Source organism: Chionomys nivalis, chromosome 3 (genome assembly GCF_950005125.1).
Source record: "Chionomys nivalis chromosome 3, mChiNiv1.1, whole genome shotgun sequence".
Classification (NCBI taxonomy): domain Eukaryota; kingdom Metazoa; phylum Chordata; class Mammalia; order Rodentia; family Cricetidae; genus Chionomys; species Chionomys nivalis.
Window position 1 is genome coordinate 83,962,238 of NC_080088.1, and position 17,876 is coordinate 83,980,113.

The following is a 17,876-nucleotide window of genomic DNA, read 5'->3' on the forward strand; positions in this document are numbered from 1 at the left end:
TTCTAGGTTATGGAGCAAAGGACTACTCTGGCCACTAAGGAGTTTGCTGGTAGAGCCAAGGCTCTGAAGGTGTGACTGGGAGTCTCTGGGCCTTTAGACCGCAGTAATAACAAGGCATATTTACTGGCTTTGCTTTAATTTTCTCACAAGTGTGTAGTAGGGCCCACAAACCCTGGGGGAATGCAGATATTCTCTTATCTACTCATTTACTTACTTATAAGTCTTCCAGGACAGGCAGTAGTGGCCCATGCCTTTAATCCCAGTACTCAGGAGGCAGAGGCAGGCGGATCTCTGAGTTTGCCAGTCTAGTCTGTAAAGCGAATTCTAGGACAGCCAGGGCTACACAGAGAAACCCTGTCTGGAAAAACCAAAACAAACCAAAACAAAAGTCTTCTAACTAAGACTTGGGAGGTTTTGAAAACTATGTTTATTTTTCATTAAACATACCGTTTATCTTAATTTGATGAGTCATGGAGTCTTATGTTTACAATGAGTTAATACTTTGAACATTCTGTCTACTGATATATCTACTTATGGTGCTGAGACCAGAACTTGGAGCTTTGTGTCTGATAGACGAGCCCCACTGAGCCAATACCCCGGTCTTTCTGTGTTTTGATTTCTAATGGAAAATACGGATAGACATACTCCACACAATGATGGCTCTTTAGAGTTCCAGGGATTTCTAAGAGCATCAAATGTCTTGAGACCAAAACCTTTGAGATCAGCTGCTACACCAGAGGCAGAGCACTGACCAGAAGTCACACAGTGGTTCCTCTGCAGCAGAAGGGAACTCTGGGTGTGGAGTCACAGTGGTCAGGGTGGGAGGACTGCAAAGCTGGAGGCAGAGAGGCTTTGACACATGGCTAGAATTGCCCAAAGAGGAAAAGCATTTGGGGAGCCATGAAGAAGAGTTAGGGGCCTAGCACTTCTTTAGAAACAGCTCAGTCTGGTATTTGTGTGGCAGACAACAGGCAATTTAAGCAATCCACAGAGAAGATAAAAATGTGTCTAAAATATCCAGCAAGTGTTGTTTCTTATCATCTACCAGCTGTGGACTCAGTGGCTTAGTCACTGTTCTGTTGCTGCGAAGAGACACCACTAGCAAGACAACTTACAGAAGAAAGCATCTGACTGTGGGCTTGCTAGCGGTGCCACAGGGCTAGTCAGTATCATCATGGTGGGGAACCTGACAGGCATAGTGCTGGGGAAACAGAGAGGGAGGAAGGGAGGAAGGGAGGAAGGGAGGAAGGGAGAGAGAGAGAGAGAGAGAGAGAGAGAGAGAGAGAGAGAGAGAGAGGAGGGAGTTGTTGTAGGGAGAGGGCCGCTTGTTTGTCCCGGCTGCCCAACTAGCTTACACCCAAAATAACCATACAGAAACTGTATTAATTAAAACACTACTTGGCCATTAGCTCTAACTTCTTATTGGCTAACTCTTACATATTAGTTTAACCTGTCTCCATTAATCTGTGTATTGCGACATGGCTGTGGCTTACCGGCAAGATTCTAACTGGTGTCCATCTGGGGCAGAGGAGGATCCATGGCTTCTCTGACTCTGCTTTTCTTCCTCCCAGCATTCAGTTCTCTTTTCTCCACCTACCTATGTTCTGCCCTATCAACTAGGCCAAAGCAGTTTCTTTATTCATTAACCAGTGAAAGCAACACACAAACAGAAGGAACTCCTACACCAGCGAGTGGCTGAGACTGCCTGGGGTGGGCTTTGGAAACCTCAAAGCCCACCCCCAGTGACACACCTTCTCTAGCAAGGCCACACCTCCTAATCCTTCCCAAAAAGTTCCACTAACTGAGGCCCAAGCATTCAAACATAGGAGCCTATAGGGGCCATTTTCATTCAAAACACTTTACTTAGGATGGGTCCATAACATCACATGGAACACAATGCTAGGCACTGAGAGACCAGTAATGGCACTGTGTGCGAGGAGACCTGTCCCCCAGTCGGTGCACCATTTCAACTCTCGCTTATATATGAAAGGAAGGAATATGTTTTACTTGGGAGGAAAGCACAGCACACAACATTAAGTGTTTAAAATTGGGGCCAGGGCATCACTGAATACACATTCAGCCAGCAGGAGTTTATTGAACAGTGTCATGACTGCTTGTTAGTTGGACAGCTTTATTCCTCCTAAGAATGATTTTAAAAGGCATTTAGTAATAATTTATTTATTATGCATGTTGAACTGGGTTGCTCAAATTATGCTACTTTGATAGCCAATCATGTTTGTGAGCTCATGCATCAATGATATTTCACGGTGTATTGCCCAGAGCCAGTTACACACTCTCAAAGGTTTTGTTGTCGTTGTTTTGCTTTTTTGAGACAGGTTCTCTTTATTTTGTAATTCCTGCTGTTCTTGAGCTCATTACATAGACCAGGCTAGCCTTGAATTCACAGTGATTTACCTGCCCCTGCCCACCACATGCTAGGATCATGCCCAGATACAGTTTTTAATCTTTTTAATCCTATCATTTTCATTGTGAAGAAGCAAAACACTACAGTGTGTCAGCTGGCCTCACTTCCTCAGAAAGCCAACTAAGTTAAACCCAAAACTAAGAGGAAGAAAACAGCAGAGGCAGTTTGCAGTGGGAACATCAACAGACTAAGTGGACTGCAGTCTGAATTTCAGAAGCAATATGCACTCTGTCCTTACATAAAGATGGGAAGATCCCTGCCCTAGGTTATCAAATTCTCTAGCTCCTTTGCTTTGTTCTGTGTTGCTGTCTGGATTTGCCACTCCATCAGGGTTCCAGAGATGGTGAAGTTGTTTCAGTGAGGTTCATCAAGAGCTATGGCTGACACTTAGAGAGGCTGACTGAGGGAAAGGATCAAAGTGTCCGTCATACCACTGACAGCCTGTTCCCTTCTCCCTGTGCCCAGGAGTTGGAGGAGCCTTAGAAAATGATGATCCGTCCAAAATGGTGATGGTTCTGGCAGCCACTAACTTCCCGTGGGACATCGATGAAGCTTTGCGAAGGAGACTAGAGAAGAGGATCTACATCCCCCTCCCGACAGGTAAGATGTCTTCCCTTTACTGAACCCTGAACTCTGTCATTTCCTGTTAACCCTTTCCTATTTATTTATCTTTGTCTCACTGTTGCTTTGTTTGAAGGGCTTGGTGGCATTAGGAGGCCAAGCCGAGTGATGGAGGCAGAGGCCTTGCGAAGTCCTTTGCATTTCAGAGAAACCTTTAGCCCAGAGCAGTATCTGTGTTAAGTTTGATGGTGCTTGGGTTCTTACTCTAAAACTGCATTTCATAAACCCTGTTTTAAAAATTATGATTTTCTCATGAGTGTTGAAATTCTTTTAAGTTGTTTTCATTTTTTCCTTTGAGATGAATGTATACGTAGTGAGAGGTGTGTATGTCGAGTGTATTTTGACTGGATGAGTTCTCTGAAGTGTGTGGGTCAGTGTGGTATCCTAGACAGGATGTGGGAACTTTCTGCCACCTCAGAAGACTTCTGGGTGCCTCAGCAGTTCATCGAAATCTCTATTGCATAAGCGATTCGCCTGGTTCTCCACCACCACCGACTAGTTTTCTCTCCTGCTAAGCTTTGTGTAAACAGCACAGCGACAGTGAAGAGTGGGTGTCTGCTGATGCCCGCCTTGCAGAATGTCTTTCTCCATGCAATGAGGTCACTGCGCGTTGATTCCCCTGTTGATGGTGATGGGAGTTGCTTCTAGTTTGGGGCTGTTATAAGTAGAGCTATATGCCTTATACATATTTTTATAGTTGATGTTGTTATGACTTTAGCTAATATAAATAGGATAGATTAGTCATAGGGGAGGTATGTGTTTAACTTTATGAGTCTGATGCTCTGCCCACTTCTAACAAGGCACCTGTACTTAACCTTACAAGAAATACTCGCTGTCTTTCTGAGTGGTTGTACATGTTATATTTTCATCATCACCATCAGCAAACGGGAAGACCAACGCAGCAGCCCTACCTATAGTCGCTGTTGTCAGTGTTTCCATCTTACTTGCTCTGGTTGGAGTGAAATGACATCTCATTATGGTTAATCTGCGTTCCTCTGACGACTTCTATCTTGAGCACCTTTCCATGAACTTATGTAGTGTGTCCCTCATTTTGTAATATTTAATGTTTTATTAATGCTGTATATAAACTCTCTTACATTTTTATAATTTTTCCTTCCAGTTTGTAGTTTAGTTTTCAATTTCCTTAATGTTATTTCTTGATAGAGTATTTTAATTTGTAAAGACCTTTCCCCCAGGTTTTTTGTTTTGTTTTTTCTTAGTAGGAGTTCCTGTATCTTAGGAAATATCTGCTTACCCCTAGGCTGTAAGGCTTTTTTCTTCTGTTTACTTTTAGGAACTATATTTATCTCTGTGATTTTTCTTGAATTAATTGTATGCATGGTAGTGGGGTGGGCTTTTATTTTTCCCATATGCATATTCAGTTCTAGTACCAATTGCTGAAAGAAATTTTTTCAATTCAATAAAAATGTTAAAACCTGCCATCTTGCAGAATATATTCTCAATAGTAATGGAATTGAGTTAGGAACCAACAATGAGGTATCTAGACCATCTCCAATATTTTGCTACTAAACAAGTTAGCTCTGAATAACAGAAGGGCCAAAGAAAATTTGAAAAATTAAAAATATTTTTATCTTGGTAGAAAAAAATGTGTCACACTAAATATTGTGATATGAAGCCAATATAGTGTTTTAAGGTCTGTAAATGTGTACATTAAAAAGACTTGAGTAGATACTATTTTAGCTTTTGAAACAGAAATTAGTCTCAGTATGTAGGGGAAATAAATTAGAAAATAAGTGAAATATGAAATAGAATATTAATAAGGAAATATTTGTTTTTTTTAAATTAATATAACCAAGAACAGGAGATAAATTACCAATATTAGGAATGAAGGAGTCACCACTACAGCTCCTACAGACAGTAAAGGAAGATGAAGCGTGTAACTCTAGAGACCTCAACTAGGTGAAGTGGAGTCTCCCTAAATTTTCTTCATTGCATATTTCTGATAGTGCAAACCATGGAAGTCATTGTGTGTTAGATATTCACAGCTGCTAACATTTGCCCTTAAAAAGGAAGAAAGGCTTCAACTTGGTCCTCTGTCTCGCCTTTCAGAAAAGGAGAAAGTTAAACTCAAAGGATAAACTTTATCTGCACCACAGTCTGGTGAGCTGGACATTGGTGCCCCAGGCAGTTTTCCTGAGTGCCAGAGTGTTAGACACAGACACTTGCTCCGCTTTCCTCTTTCCTCCCAGGGGAATCGCTGGACACTTTCTCCAGCCCTGAGGGGTGTGCAAGCTTTTATTCAAGGTGCCATAGGTTCTGGTGCAGGAACTGCTGCTGAGATCTGTTCCTGGCAGCCCTCAGGCCAAGGTGTGCTGATTGGTCCTCTGTGCTTGGAGACTGACCCAGCAGAGTCAAGTCCCTTGGCAATGCTGTGGAAGCTGGAATGTGGGGCACATGCCTCTCTCTTCTCATTCCCTCCCAAAGGGAAGCTACTAGTTGGCCTTTTCCTGCCGGTCTCTAGGAGCTGTGTCAGCTTGGTGAAGAAGTGACTACAGGGCCAAGCAGCTTTTCTTACCCATTTCCACGAAGTTCACAGGATGAGCATACCTGCTTCTGTGACTTGCTAGGGGACTTCTGAGCCATGGTGAGGTTACACCATCGTCTTCCCACCATCAGGAGGAGCAGCATCAGGGGCCTCCTACTCCCTGTGCTGCTGCCGCCACTCTGAGCCTCTCTTTTATGTGATGTCATCTGTCATTAATATCATTGTCCCCTTGTGTGTTGAGGTATGTCCTCTCTGGTTAATTCTTTGCTTTTAAAATCAGTTTTACTGAGGAATAACTTAGACACAATAAACTTCGTTCACGTAAGAGTCTGAGCTCTGGTAGCTGTATAGCACCGTGAGACCACACACCAAGAAGCAAACATACCTTTTCCTCCTGAAGAGTCTTCTGGAGTCCCTTGCCAGTCTGCCCCCCACACCTGAGCTGACTTGTTGTTTGTTTGTTTGATTGTGTGAACATGTCACAGACTGTTTCTTCACTCCCCATTGGTTGTTATTAGGCTGTTTCTAGTTTAAGGCCATTGTGAATGAGGCTGCTATGAGCACTGATGGTTGTTTGTGTGGCAGATGCTTCAGTTTCTCCTTCATCAGTGCTGAGAAGTGACATGGTGACATATGTTTGGCTATAGTGTCCGGCTAGTCACTGACTTCCCTGTTGTTTTTAAGGTGGTGCACTTTGGCTGTCACGTGGGGTTCCCCCTTTTTTATTCTGCATGCGTGTTGGACATCTTGGTCCTACTGTAACCATCACTGGGGTGCTATTCACTCCTTCTAACCCTTTTGCCTGATAGGCATCATCTGTCTTTGTTCACTGACCCCTGCCTCTGTCATCTCTTTTCTGCTTTATATCTGTCCTGTGAGTTTTCATTTTAGGTCTGTTTTGCAAATCTGTCATTTCCAGTTTTCAAATAGTTTCAATGAGTTTCTTCTAGAATGACTGGTGTAGCCCTGGAGTACAATCTCATGAGATACTTTCTGCCTAGTTAGCTTCACCTGTCAACTTGACACAGCCTAGAGGTGCCTGAGAAGGGAGTCTTTATTTATTATTGTTTTTATTGAGCTATATATTTTTCTTTACCCCTCCTTCCTCCCCATTCTCCTATTATCCCCACATTCCCAATTTACTCAGGAGATCTTGTCTTTTTCTACTTCCCATGTAGATTAGATCCATGTATATCTCTCTTAGGGTCCTCTTTGTTGTCTATGTTTGATGTAGGAAGTCCTTTTGTATATATTTGTTGCTTTTATTGGTGCTCCATCATGTGCTTGCTAAATCCACATAAAACCTGAGAGATTGAAAAGGAATTCTAGACACAAAAAAGCCCAGAGTTTAAAACAGCTTCTTGCTGTTTGCTGGTGGCATGCTGCAGCTCCTTTAAGAGAGCTTTTCCTGATTCAATGGTAGCAGAAAAAAAGCCATGTGGTTTTGAAACGGCAGTTTTCTGGGCCATGCTGCCAGCGCAAACTTTGGCTCCTTCAGGAGGTGGAACATTTAAATGGGGTTTCTGGGCAGTGTGCTGCAAGTTACTTAGTGGCAGCTTGGGCCAACTGGTTATCAGAGTTGATGTGGTGAGGACGGCTTCTACCTGGCAGTGAATGGACTTCTGCCATGTTGGACTGGGTGGAGCAAGCAGGCAGGGCCATATTTGCTCTAGCAGTGCTGCAGCTTAGGTTTTTAAGAAGTGCTTAGCATTTTAAGAAGAGCTCCTGGACAGAAGATAATTACAGATACATACACAATAAAGACAGATTCAGATAAAAAAAAAGACCTCTAAATTGTTGGATAAATGTACATAGACTTGGGAGAGAAAAGAAAAAGAATATAGATAGTTATAAGAAGGAGTAAATGGTTTTAAAAAAGGTAAAATCTTTAAAGAGAGTACAGACAGCCATAGATTAGCCTGGATTATGTATATTATTGTGTTTTCTTTGAATTTTTTTGACTGTGAAGGAGCTAAGTAACCAATATATATACTTTAAAGGTATCTTGTCTTCAAAATTTGGATCTAAGGATATGTTGCTTTGGCAAAGAGGTTCTGCTTTTGTTTCCACAGAAGATGAGAACCTGTGAATTAATTCTAGACTAATGTGGTTTGATGGACCAAGATCCCTCAAAAGGTTGCTGTGAACACCCCCCAAAAATTACTTTGCCCAACAAAAAGCAGGAAGCAACTTGGCGAGAACTATGTTCAAATTCCCAAAAGATTATTTATAAATGTTTGTTTACATTTAAAGGGGGATATGCTATAGAAATTTGCATTGGTATGGATCTTGGTTTATTGATACAAATTTAAGGTCAATTTTGTTTTATATATAAATACACACACACACATATATATATATTCCTGCTCTTGATTAAGGTATTGTGTTTGTACAGCTCATTTAAAAATGTAATGTATAATTAAGAAATATAGGTTAATAAAGAGTCATCTATGATAGTCAAGCTCGTAGTCATGTTAATTAGATTTTCTAGATGTACATAATAGATGTATTTTGGATGGATAGGCATTCTTCAAACCTTTCAAAGACTACAGAATATGGCATTTAAAATGTTTAAGAACTTAGAACTTTTCATGACATGAGACACATCTGCTCCTGGCAGCACCAAGCTACTTCAAGAGGAAGATGGGCATTGAAAAGGCTCCTCATGAAGTTTGTTAGCCATTTGGGCAAGAAACTGCTCTAGCTTGGACTGCTTGATATTATGCTGAATAAACTGGATATGCAGGACCCACAGAGAAATGACTGCTGAAGTTACCTAAAGAAGGTGAAACAGTCTTTCAGGGTTCCTGCTTCATGAAAGAGTCTGTCAGATATTCTGCAGGACACAGAAGAAAATGACTGACAAACTACCATTATAGGCAGAACTGTCTTTGAAATTTCCTGCTTCATGAAAAGGTCTGCTGGATACTATGGGCCTGTAGGCTGAAGATGGATGCTCCAATGATACAGAAGAACTTTGGGTCACTGTCCAGGCAGTGAGATGTTTCTATCAACTCTAGAGTTTTGGAATTTGCTTACAATGCACTTCCTATTACTTAGGTAATATTATATCCTTCTGTAGTCTTTGATGAAGTTGAAGAATAGATAGTTATAATTATAGTTCTCCTTAGTTATGATAAAAGATAAAGTAGATGTAAATATTGTAACTATAATTCTTGCTTGATACCTGTTTTGTTATATGTAATTTTTCTGTGTTAAAGTTAAAACCTTCCTTTTGTATATGTGTTGCTTTTATTGGTTAATGAATAAAGAAACTGGGTTGGCCTGATAGGGAAAACTAAACTGAATGCTGGGAGAAAGAAGGCGGAGTCAGAGAGAAGCCATGTAGCCCTGTTGGAGACATATGCTGGAATTTTACCCGCTAAGCCACAGCCTCAGGTGATACACAGATTAATGGAGATGGGTTAATTTACAATATGAGTTGGCCAAAAATAACGCTTAAGCTATTGGCCAAACAGTATTGCAAATAATATAGTTTCTGTGTGATTATTTCGGGGCTGAGGAGCCACAAACAAACAAGCACCTCCTACAACATAGGTTCTCTGGGGTTATGAATTGTAGGCTTGTTTTCTTTGCTTTATGTCTAAAAGCCACTTGTGAGTGAGTACATGTTATATTTGTCTTTCTGGGTGTGGGTTACTTCACTCAATATGATTTTTTCTGGATCCATCCATTTGCCCACAGATTTCAAGATGTCATTGTTTTTTTTTCTGCTGTGCAGTACTCCATTGTGTAAATGTACCTCATTTTCTATATCCATTCTTCAGTTGAGAGGCATTTAGATTGTTTTCAGGTTATGGCTATGAAAAATAATGCTGTTATGAACATAGTTGAGCACATGCCCTTGTGATATGATGAGCATCCTTTGGGTATATACCCAAAAGTGGTATTCCTGGGCCTTGAGGTAGGTTGTTTCCTAATTTTCTGAGAAATCGCCATTCTGATTTCCAAAGTGGCTGTACCAGTTTGCATTACCACCAGCAATGAAGGAGTGTTCTCTTTACCTCACATCTTCTCCAGCATAAGCTGTCATCAGTGTTTTTGATCTTGGCCATTCTGACAGGTGTAAGATAGAATCTCAGAGTTATTTTGATTTGCATTTGACAAGGGAGTCTTAATGGATGCCTACATCAGATTGGCCTATGAGCATGTCCATGGGGAATTGTCTTATTAGTTGATGTGGAGGAGGTAGTCTACTGTGGGTAGCACCATCCTATACATTTGGGCCTGAACTATATAGGAAAGCTAGCTAAGCAGGAGTCTGTGAGCCAGCAAGCAGCATCCTCCATCTTCTGCTCTGCTTCCTTGGCTGTGAGTGAGTTCACAGGTTAGAGGTGGAGTCACAGGTTAGAGGTGCATGGAGTGGCCAGCAGTCCTGCCTGCAGGTTCCTGCTTGAGTTCCTGCTCTGACTTTCCCCAGTGAAGGATGTGAGCCAAATAAACCCGTCCTCCTGATAAGTCACTTCGGCCAGAATATGTTATCACAGCAGCAGAAAGAAACCAAGTCATCTTCTATTAGGGCTGGACAGAGAGAAAGAACCTTTAGAGTCCATCTCTCTGTCTGTGCTGGAGGCATGAAATGAGAAAGAAGAGGAGACAAGAAGAGAGAAAGATACTGATGGATGGAATAATTTCAGGGTATGGCTCCTGTAACCACGGAGGCTGGCAAGTCATGGTGTGCAGGGTTAGCTGCCACGGCAGAGACCCAGGAAGAGCTGATGTCACAGGCAGTTAAGCCAGACAGCTGCCGGCCTCCGGGTTCCCTTTTCCTGGGGGAGGCTCAGCCACATCATGGGGCAGCTGGTCTTCCGTCCTCAAAGTCCACCAGTTTAAATACTGAGCTCCAGGATATAGTTGGACATAAAATTTGGGCACCGTGTTCTAGCCAAGTTGAACAAATGAATAGCCAGCGAAACCCCAAGCCAGAACTCTCTAGATAAGCTGCTTCCAGATTCTGATTCTCAGAAACTATGGAACTAAAACATTACTTTAAGCCTCTGAACTTTAATGTTTTCTCAGAAATAGACTGCTACTTCTCACTTAATTAACCCATGCTAGCTTTTAGACCACCTGTTTCTATTGTCTGGTTTTTCTTGATTTATTTGCATTTTCTGTTTATTAATATGTCTAGTGATTTATATCATATGCTTTATATTCTAGGGAGTCTGGGTATTGCTTTCCTCTAAAGGGTAAAACTCAGAAAAACCTATCTTAAAATTCTTAGGTCTGGAAAGATGGCCAGTGGTTAAGAGCATTGGCTGCTTTTGAGAGGGCCCAGCACCAACATGGCAGCTCACAGCCATTTGTAACTTGAGTCCCAGGGGCTCCAGCGCCATCTTCTGGCTATGCAGGCATTGCATACACAGGGTACATAGCTGTACAGGCAGGCAAATGCCCATGCATGAAAACACTTGGCCTCATGATTTTATCTAAGTTTATAGTTTGCCACAGGAGGGCTGGTCTGGTATCAGTTACTTCTCTGTGCCTAGAAAGGGAAGCCTTGCCTATGAATCTTGACTGTATTTTATAGCATATGATTTGATCGTGCTGTGGCTTGGCCTCCAGGCTATGAAATATAATTAATTGGTAGAATCTCAGCTTCAGGCTCTGCCTCGTGGCACCTTTGCTGGCTGTTAGTCTCCGTTCTGCCTCTTTGACAATCCCATGGCTCACAAACATTGCTTTTTCATACAGTGGTACTTAATTACTAGCTGAGCAGTGAAATGGTCTCAGCTACAGCAGTAGCTGAAGTGACTCAGCCATCCCGCACTGTCACACCGTGTTGGAGCTCTGCGCCAGTGACTCGAACACGTCTGTCCCAAAGACCGCAGGCTCATTTTCATCTCCAGAACACTCTATCTTCAGGGGAAGATTTCCAAGTTGTGCGCTCCTTTTTTTTTTTTTTTTCTGGAAAACTTCAAACAATGCCTGCCCGTTGTCTTCCCGCTGTAACTACTCTTCTGTGTTGTGCGCGTGAACAACCCAGGGCAGGCTCGTTTATTAGCATTCTCAGCTTAGTCAATAGCTGGCAAGTCAAATACTCTTGTCCCTACTTCTAGGAAAGAGACAGACAGGACGTCCTCAGAACGCAGCAGCTCCACAGTGTCCTCGCTAGCACACTCTCTTCCTGACTGACTGCTAACCGCTGTCATTCCTTTTATGGAAGTCATTTATTGTTTTTCCTTGTAATTTTATCACTTAATGTATTTCCAAACAGCTTTATTTCTTTGGAAATTTTATATAAATTCATTCACAAAATGGTGTCTCTTTGCCTTGCTGCTTTTTCTCAGTGTGTTTTTAGAGACTCTGCGTTACCACATACAGATATAGTTGTAGTTCCTTCCTGGTGCCATGTGGTGCTCTACTGTGCTTGAATTTTTAGAGGTGCTACTGCAAGCACCAAAACCTAGTTGCATCTAACAACAGAAATACGCTGATTCATAGCTGTGTAAGTCACAAAGTTCAGGCTGCAGGTGTAATGGACCCGGGTATGGTGCATGTGGAGATTTCTCCGAGACGTCGGTGCTGGGGATACAGAAAAGTGTCATCAGCAATGGGAGGATGGGGAAGAGGAAACTGCCTGAAGCCAGCTTCTGTACGACAGAGAGATGCTTCTGGATGCAAGAAGGAGTGACAAAGGAGAGAGGAGCATCCACGCTCCTCCTGGGCACAGGCAGAGGCCATCCAGAGCACAGGTGCCACCTTCCTCCTTCCATTGATGGTCAGTGTGCCTTTACCTTGAAGAGATGAGAGGCTAGGCGCCTCAGTCAGATTAACCCTGAATTATGGTTCCAGATAAAATATTTTTCTAGAAATCAACCTGCTTCTGTGCAGGGTGAGTGGAATCTGCCCAGAGGGGAAGCCAGCCAGGAGGACAGACAGACACAGGATGCCAGACCTTCTCATCCTGTCCTAGCCATGGGCCATCTGTGGAGCCAAGGGAAAACAGAGTTTCCTTCTAAGGTGGCTGTCGAGTCTCTAGGAGAGGAGCAGAAGCCACTGTCCTCAGGAGTACAGAGCACAGCGGCTCTCCAGCAAGGCTGCTGTCACCTGAGCAAGTGAGGAGAAAGGGCTCTGATTCCTTAGGATCAGGGCTGTGTAGGCATCTTTCACTCTGAGGCCCCTCTCTTTGCCTGGTAGATGCCATCCTCCCCTGGTGTCAACACATGGCCTTCCTCCTGAATACGTGTGTGTCCTAACCTTTTAATGAGAACATTGGTGATACTGGGTTAGGGCAGACTCATGTGACCTCAGTGTATCTTTTTAAAAACCTCTGTCACCAAGTGCAGCCATATTCCAAAGGACCTGGAGTTAGGACTTCAGCGTAAGAATATTTGGGGACGCCGGGCGGTGGTGGCACACGCCTTTAATCCCAGCACTTGGGAGGCAGAGGCAGGCGGATCTCTGTGAGTTTGAGACCAGCCTGGTCTACAAGAGCTAGTTCCAGGACAGGCTCCAAAACCACAGAGAAACCCTGTCTCGAAAAACCAAAAAAAAAAAAAAAAAAAAAAGAATATTTGGGGACATGGTTCTTGTGATAATTAGGACTAATTATTCAAGCATTATCTTTTCCTCCACACCTTTGTTGTGTGTCGTGTGTGTGTCACGTGTGGCATGCATGTAGACCTGTGTGCAGGCGTGCTGTGCACGAGATCAGTGTTGGGATCCTCATCTCTCACTCCTGTCTCCTACAAATCCAAGCTCATTGACTGAGTAGACTTGCTGGAATGAGCCTTCAGGACCTCAGTTCTGCCTCCTTTCTTCAGGACCCTGGTTCTGCCCCCTCCTTCAGGACCCCGGTTCTGCCTCTTCCTTCAGGACCCCGGTTCTGCCTCCTCCTTCAGGACCTCAGTTCTGCCTCCCAGTTCTGCCTCCTCCTTCAGGACCCCAGTTCCGTATTGCCTGACCCACCTGTTATAACCCGGAGTCTGATGTCCCCCTCACTCCTGTTTCTGTCCACTGATGTGTTTGTCTCCACAGCATCCCACTGGCAGAAACTGTGGCTTTTCAGGCCGTCTTATAAACTGTTAGCAGCTATTCTCCCACCTTGCTGTTCCTCTAGAACATCTTGGTGGTGCTTGGTTCTTCCCATATGCATTCGTGTTGTAGAATCTGCCACGAGATTCTGTAAACAGACCTCTTCAAACATTCGTGGGCATGCTTTGATGTTCTGAATCGGGGAAAGAATTGTGTCATGAAAGTTAAAACTAACAAAACAGACTTGTAGGGTCTGACTTGAATGGGAGACGCGAATGAGACAGGGTGTGAGTGCAGGGTGCGACAGTTAGCAGCCACCAGGCCGGGCAGACAGGGGCAGTCACCTTGAGTTGTGCTTCAGCTACTGCTTAGGTCCTGCTGCTGTCTTTCTGAGTTAATGAAGAATATGGATCTGTTTTTGTTCTCAGGAGATGCTGCTCATGAATGTGTGGGTATGATGTTACCTGCATCCAGCTCGCAATTCACAAGTGTCCGTGGAGGGGAGAAATAAGAAGCTAGAGCGGTGCTGCTAGCAACCAGTGGATTAAAATAACAGTTGAGGAAAATTAAATTTCTTTTGTGTCTTAGGGAACAGAGACCAAGGCAAACCTGTTATGGTCTGTCATAGCGCCTTGTTCAAGCAGGTCCGCCACCAAGTGCGGCAGTAAAATGCCAAGTAGCTCAGTAGGCAGCCCCATCAGCACCAGCACTGGGAGGAAACCGTGGTGGCAGCAAGTGGCGCTGGACTAACTTTCTAAGTAGCAACTTCACTAATGAGCTGTTTGTGCTCACTGCTAAGTCCTAGGAGCCTTTCGGACCCACTGACGAGGGTTCCATAAATCTGTCATCCTAACATGTGAGCCGAGCCGCTTATAGGAGTTACTTCGTTCAGTTGTATTTGATAAAGTAGGCCAAATCGTTTTCAATTGTAAAATGAATTTTATGTGTATAGTATTTTGTCAGAAGGTATTATACCACATGCATGCAGTGTCTATGGAGCCCAGAATATGGTGTCAGATCCCCGGAACTGGAGATAGTTACAGATGGTGTGAGCCCCCTGTGGGTGCTGGGAACTGAACTCAATTCTTCTGCAAGAGCAGCCAGTGCTCTAGACTGCTGAGCTGCCCCCCCCCGCCCCCCCCCCCGCGTGCGCCATGCTTTACTCAGAAGCTGTTCTGGCGTTTGAATACAGTGTTTGTCTGTCATGGAGAGTTCAGGTCTTCAGTTCACATAGCAGGCCTTGGATCTGTAATGGGAATGAAGTCCCTGCAGTTCTCAGTGGTGGCATAGAGAGGAGAATGCCTCTGCATTGTGCGGCAGATCCAAGTGCTGGGGGACTATCTGGAGCACTGGGGGACTGTCGGGAGCACTGGGGGACTGTCGGGAGCACTGGGGGACTATCCGGAGCACTGGGGGACTATCCAGAGCACTGGGGGACTATCTGGAGATCTGGGGGACTATCTGGAACACTGGGGGACTGTCCAGAGAGCTGGGGACTATCCGGAGCACTGGGGGACTATCTGGAGTACTGGAGGACTATCAGGAGCACTGGGGGACTATCTGGAGCACTGGGGGACTATCCGGAGAGCTGGGGACTCACCGTCTTTGACTCTTCTTCTTCTCTTGACCTGGATGTTGTATGTGATTCCTCAGCAAAATGATCTGTAAATTTACACAAACCATTTTGTCTTCCAACAGCAAAAGGAAGAGCCGAGCTTCTGAAGATCAGCCTTCGGGAGGTGGAGCTGGATCCTGACATTCGCCTGGAGGACATCGCGGACAAGATTGAGGGCTATTCCGGTGCCGACATAACTAACGTCTGCAGGTGTGTCTTTGTGACCTGTGACTGCGTCAGCTTTAGTTTTATAGAACAGCTAGTCTCTAGGTCAGTGGAATAGTCCCAGACAGAAGGCAGTAGCCCCTTCTCTTGAGAGGCTTTCCCGCTGGTGCACTAGCTTCTTCTTTTTAACGAGCTTTACTTTCTTCTACAAAAAAAAAAAAAAAAAAAAAAAGGTTATCATATAATTACATCATTCTCCTTTTCCTCTTCTTCCCCAGTGACTGCCCAAACGTGAACTATCTAACAGTAGACATGCTGATAGGGAGGTGGCCAAGCTCAGGAGGCCTCAACCCTAGACAAGGAACTGTAGGCAAAGGAATACTAAGAGCAGGAGAAATCGTCTTCCCCATGGTGCAGCCACCAGATAGTTATCTAGTGCCAAATGGTCAGCCCTGGAAACCTGCATCCACCTAATACTATACAGAAGTTGTCCCCTTGACACATGCCTTCGTTGGTTGTTAGACAGTCAGGTTCATAGTATGATGATTTTTGCTCTCTTCTGCTCTTGATACCAGATCCTCTTGTCCAGAGTGTAAATTCATGGTCCTCCTGCCTCTGTCTCAGGAGTGCTAGGATTACAGACGCTCACTTAGGGCTTGGGATTTTCCCCCTTGTGGTGCTGGACACAAACACAGGGTGTTGTACATGCCGGGCAAGTGCTCTCTACCCAGGTGAGCTCCAGCATCGCTCCTCACTTAGACTTTTGATTATCCCGAGAATCGCTGTGTCTTACTTGGCAATAACAGCCGAGCAGCCTCTGGCTAGTTAACTCTAGGCTGGAGCCCAGCTATTCTGCTGGAGGCAATTTGTGTGCTTTATCGGGCAGATTTGGATCACATGCAGATGAATGAAGTTGACCCGTTTCATTGGTGGAGGAAACACACGTTTTCTTTCCCTTTCATTTTAGGGTTTCATAAGTTTTAGACACATCACCCGATAAAGAGAATTTTTTGTTCTTATATGGAGAAGTCTGCGTAATTGGTCTCAGCAGTTTTCCCTGGAAGCGTTGGTGCCTGTTTTTCCCATGTTTTCTGCTAGTGTTTTTCTAGGTGTGTCTGAGTCCAAAGGCCCAACGCCCACTATCGTTTTCACAGTCTCCAGTAAAACCCTGGCAATCCTGAAGGTGTGGCTGGCTTGTCCTTCCAAGTAGGTCTTGATGAGAACTTAGCCGCTTCTTCTAAACCTTCCTTTTTATTTATAGTTGGGCAAAGGGGCTGAATGAAGTCAGATGCCCGAGTTTCTCCTGCCGGCTTCCCACAAACATCCCATGTAGGGAACACTCTCCAGTGTGTGGATATGCGCATGCCCCGCCTTTCACTCCTGCTGCTCGCGCTGTGGACTGACTCACACAGCTCGAATTATTTTCACATTAGCCATATGCTCATTCCAGTATGCAGCTCTGGATTCCAAAATTGGACTTCCTCTTCCTAAACTTCCTGGCTGTTTTTGAGGCACAGAGAATAAAGAGGACTGAGTGCTAGCTGAGTTTGCCCCAGGCTTCTGTGATAAATTCACCTCTTCCTATCGTGTGTGTGTGTGTGTGTGTGTGTGTGTGTGTGTGTGTGCGCGCGTGCAGGGACGTGGATGTGTCCAGATACCTGTGCACATGTGTGTACACGCATGTTGGAGGTCAGATGTCAATCTTGGGCTTTGTTTCTCAGGCGCTGGCCACTGGTTTTCTGTGTATGGTATCTATGGGTTTCTTTTGCTTTTTCTTTTTTTTGCAGGGTCTCACTGTGTATCTCTCGCTGGCTATGTAAACCAGGCTAGCCCCAAACTCGTAAAGGTCTGTTGTAATAAGAGCTGTGGGGCTATGTTCCTCCACCCGGCTGCCCACATGGCTAGCTTTACCCGAAATAATTACACGGAAACTGTATTTTTTTAATCACTGCCTGGCCCATTAGTTCCAGCCTCTTATTGGCTAGCTCTTACATATTGATCTTAACCCATTTTTAATATTTTGTGTAGCACCACGAGCTGGCTTACCAGGAAAGATCTTAACCTGCGTCTGTCTGGAGTGAAAGAATCATGGCGACTCCTTACTGGGCTTCTTTCTCCCAGCATTCTGTTCTGTTTACTCCACCCACCTAAGGGCTGGCCTATAAATGGGCCAAGGCAGTTTCTTTATTAAATGAAAGTAACTCCTCCATCAAAGGTCTTCCTGCTTCTGCCTCCTGGTTACTAGGACTAAATGTGGCCACCTGCCCCCCCCCCTTTCTTTGAGACAGAGTCTCTCAGTGGCCTGAGGTTTGTCAAGTAGGCTAGGCTAGCTAGCCAACAAGTCCTATAGAAATCTGTTTTCACCTTCTCAACCCTAAGACTACCAGCATGTGCCAATATACCCAGCATTTTGGAGGGTGAGGTGGGAATTGAACCCCTGGTCCTTTGTGCTTACATAGCCAGCAGTTCCAACCGAGCCACCTCCCCAGCTATGTATGAGTTTTTAACCTCTTCTGAAATTTCAGGACGAAGGGTAACTTTCTGAG

The 17,876-nt window shown here is 44.3% G+C and overlaps 1 protein-coding gene across 4 annotated transcripts in view; it reads left to right on the plus strand.

Annotated features, from left to right (window-relative positions):
* Katnal1 (katanin catalytic subunit A1 like 1) overlaps window positions 1-17,876 on the plus strand; it is a 62,756-nt gene that overhangs the window by 36,598 nt on the left and 8,282 nt on the right. For all 4 annotated transcript variants that reach the window (XM_057764344.1, XM_057764346.1, XM_057764347.1 and 1 more), the window contains exons 9-10: window positions 2,891-3,025; window positions 15,249-15,375. In XM_057764344.1, coding sequence (XP_057620327.1) covers window positions 2,891-3,025; window positions 15,249-15,375 — 262 coding nt within the window. The remainder of the gene's footprint in view (window positions 1-2,890; window positions 3,026-15,248; window positions 15,376-17,876) is intronic.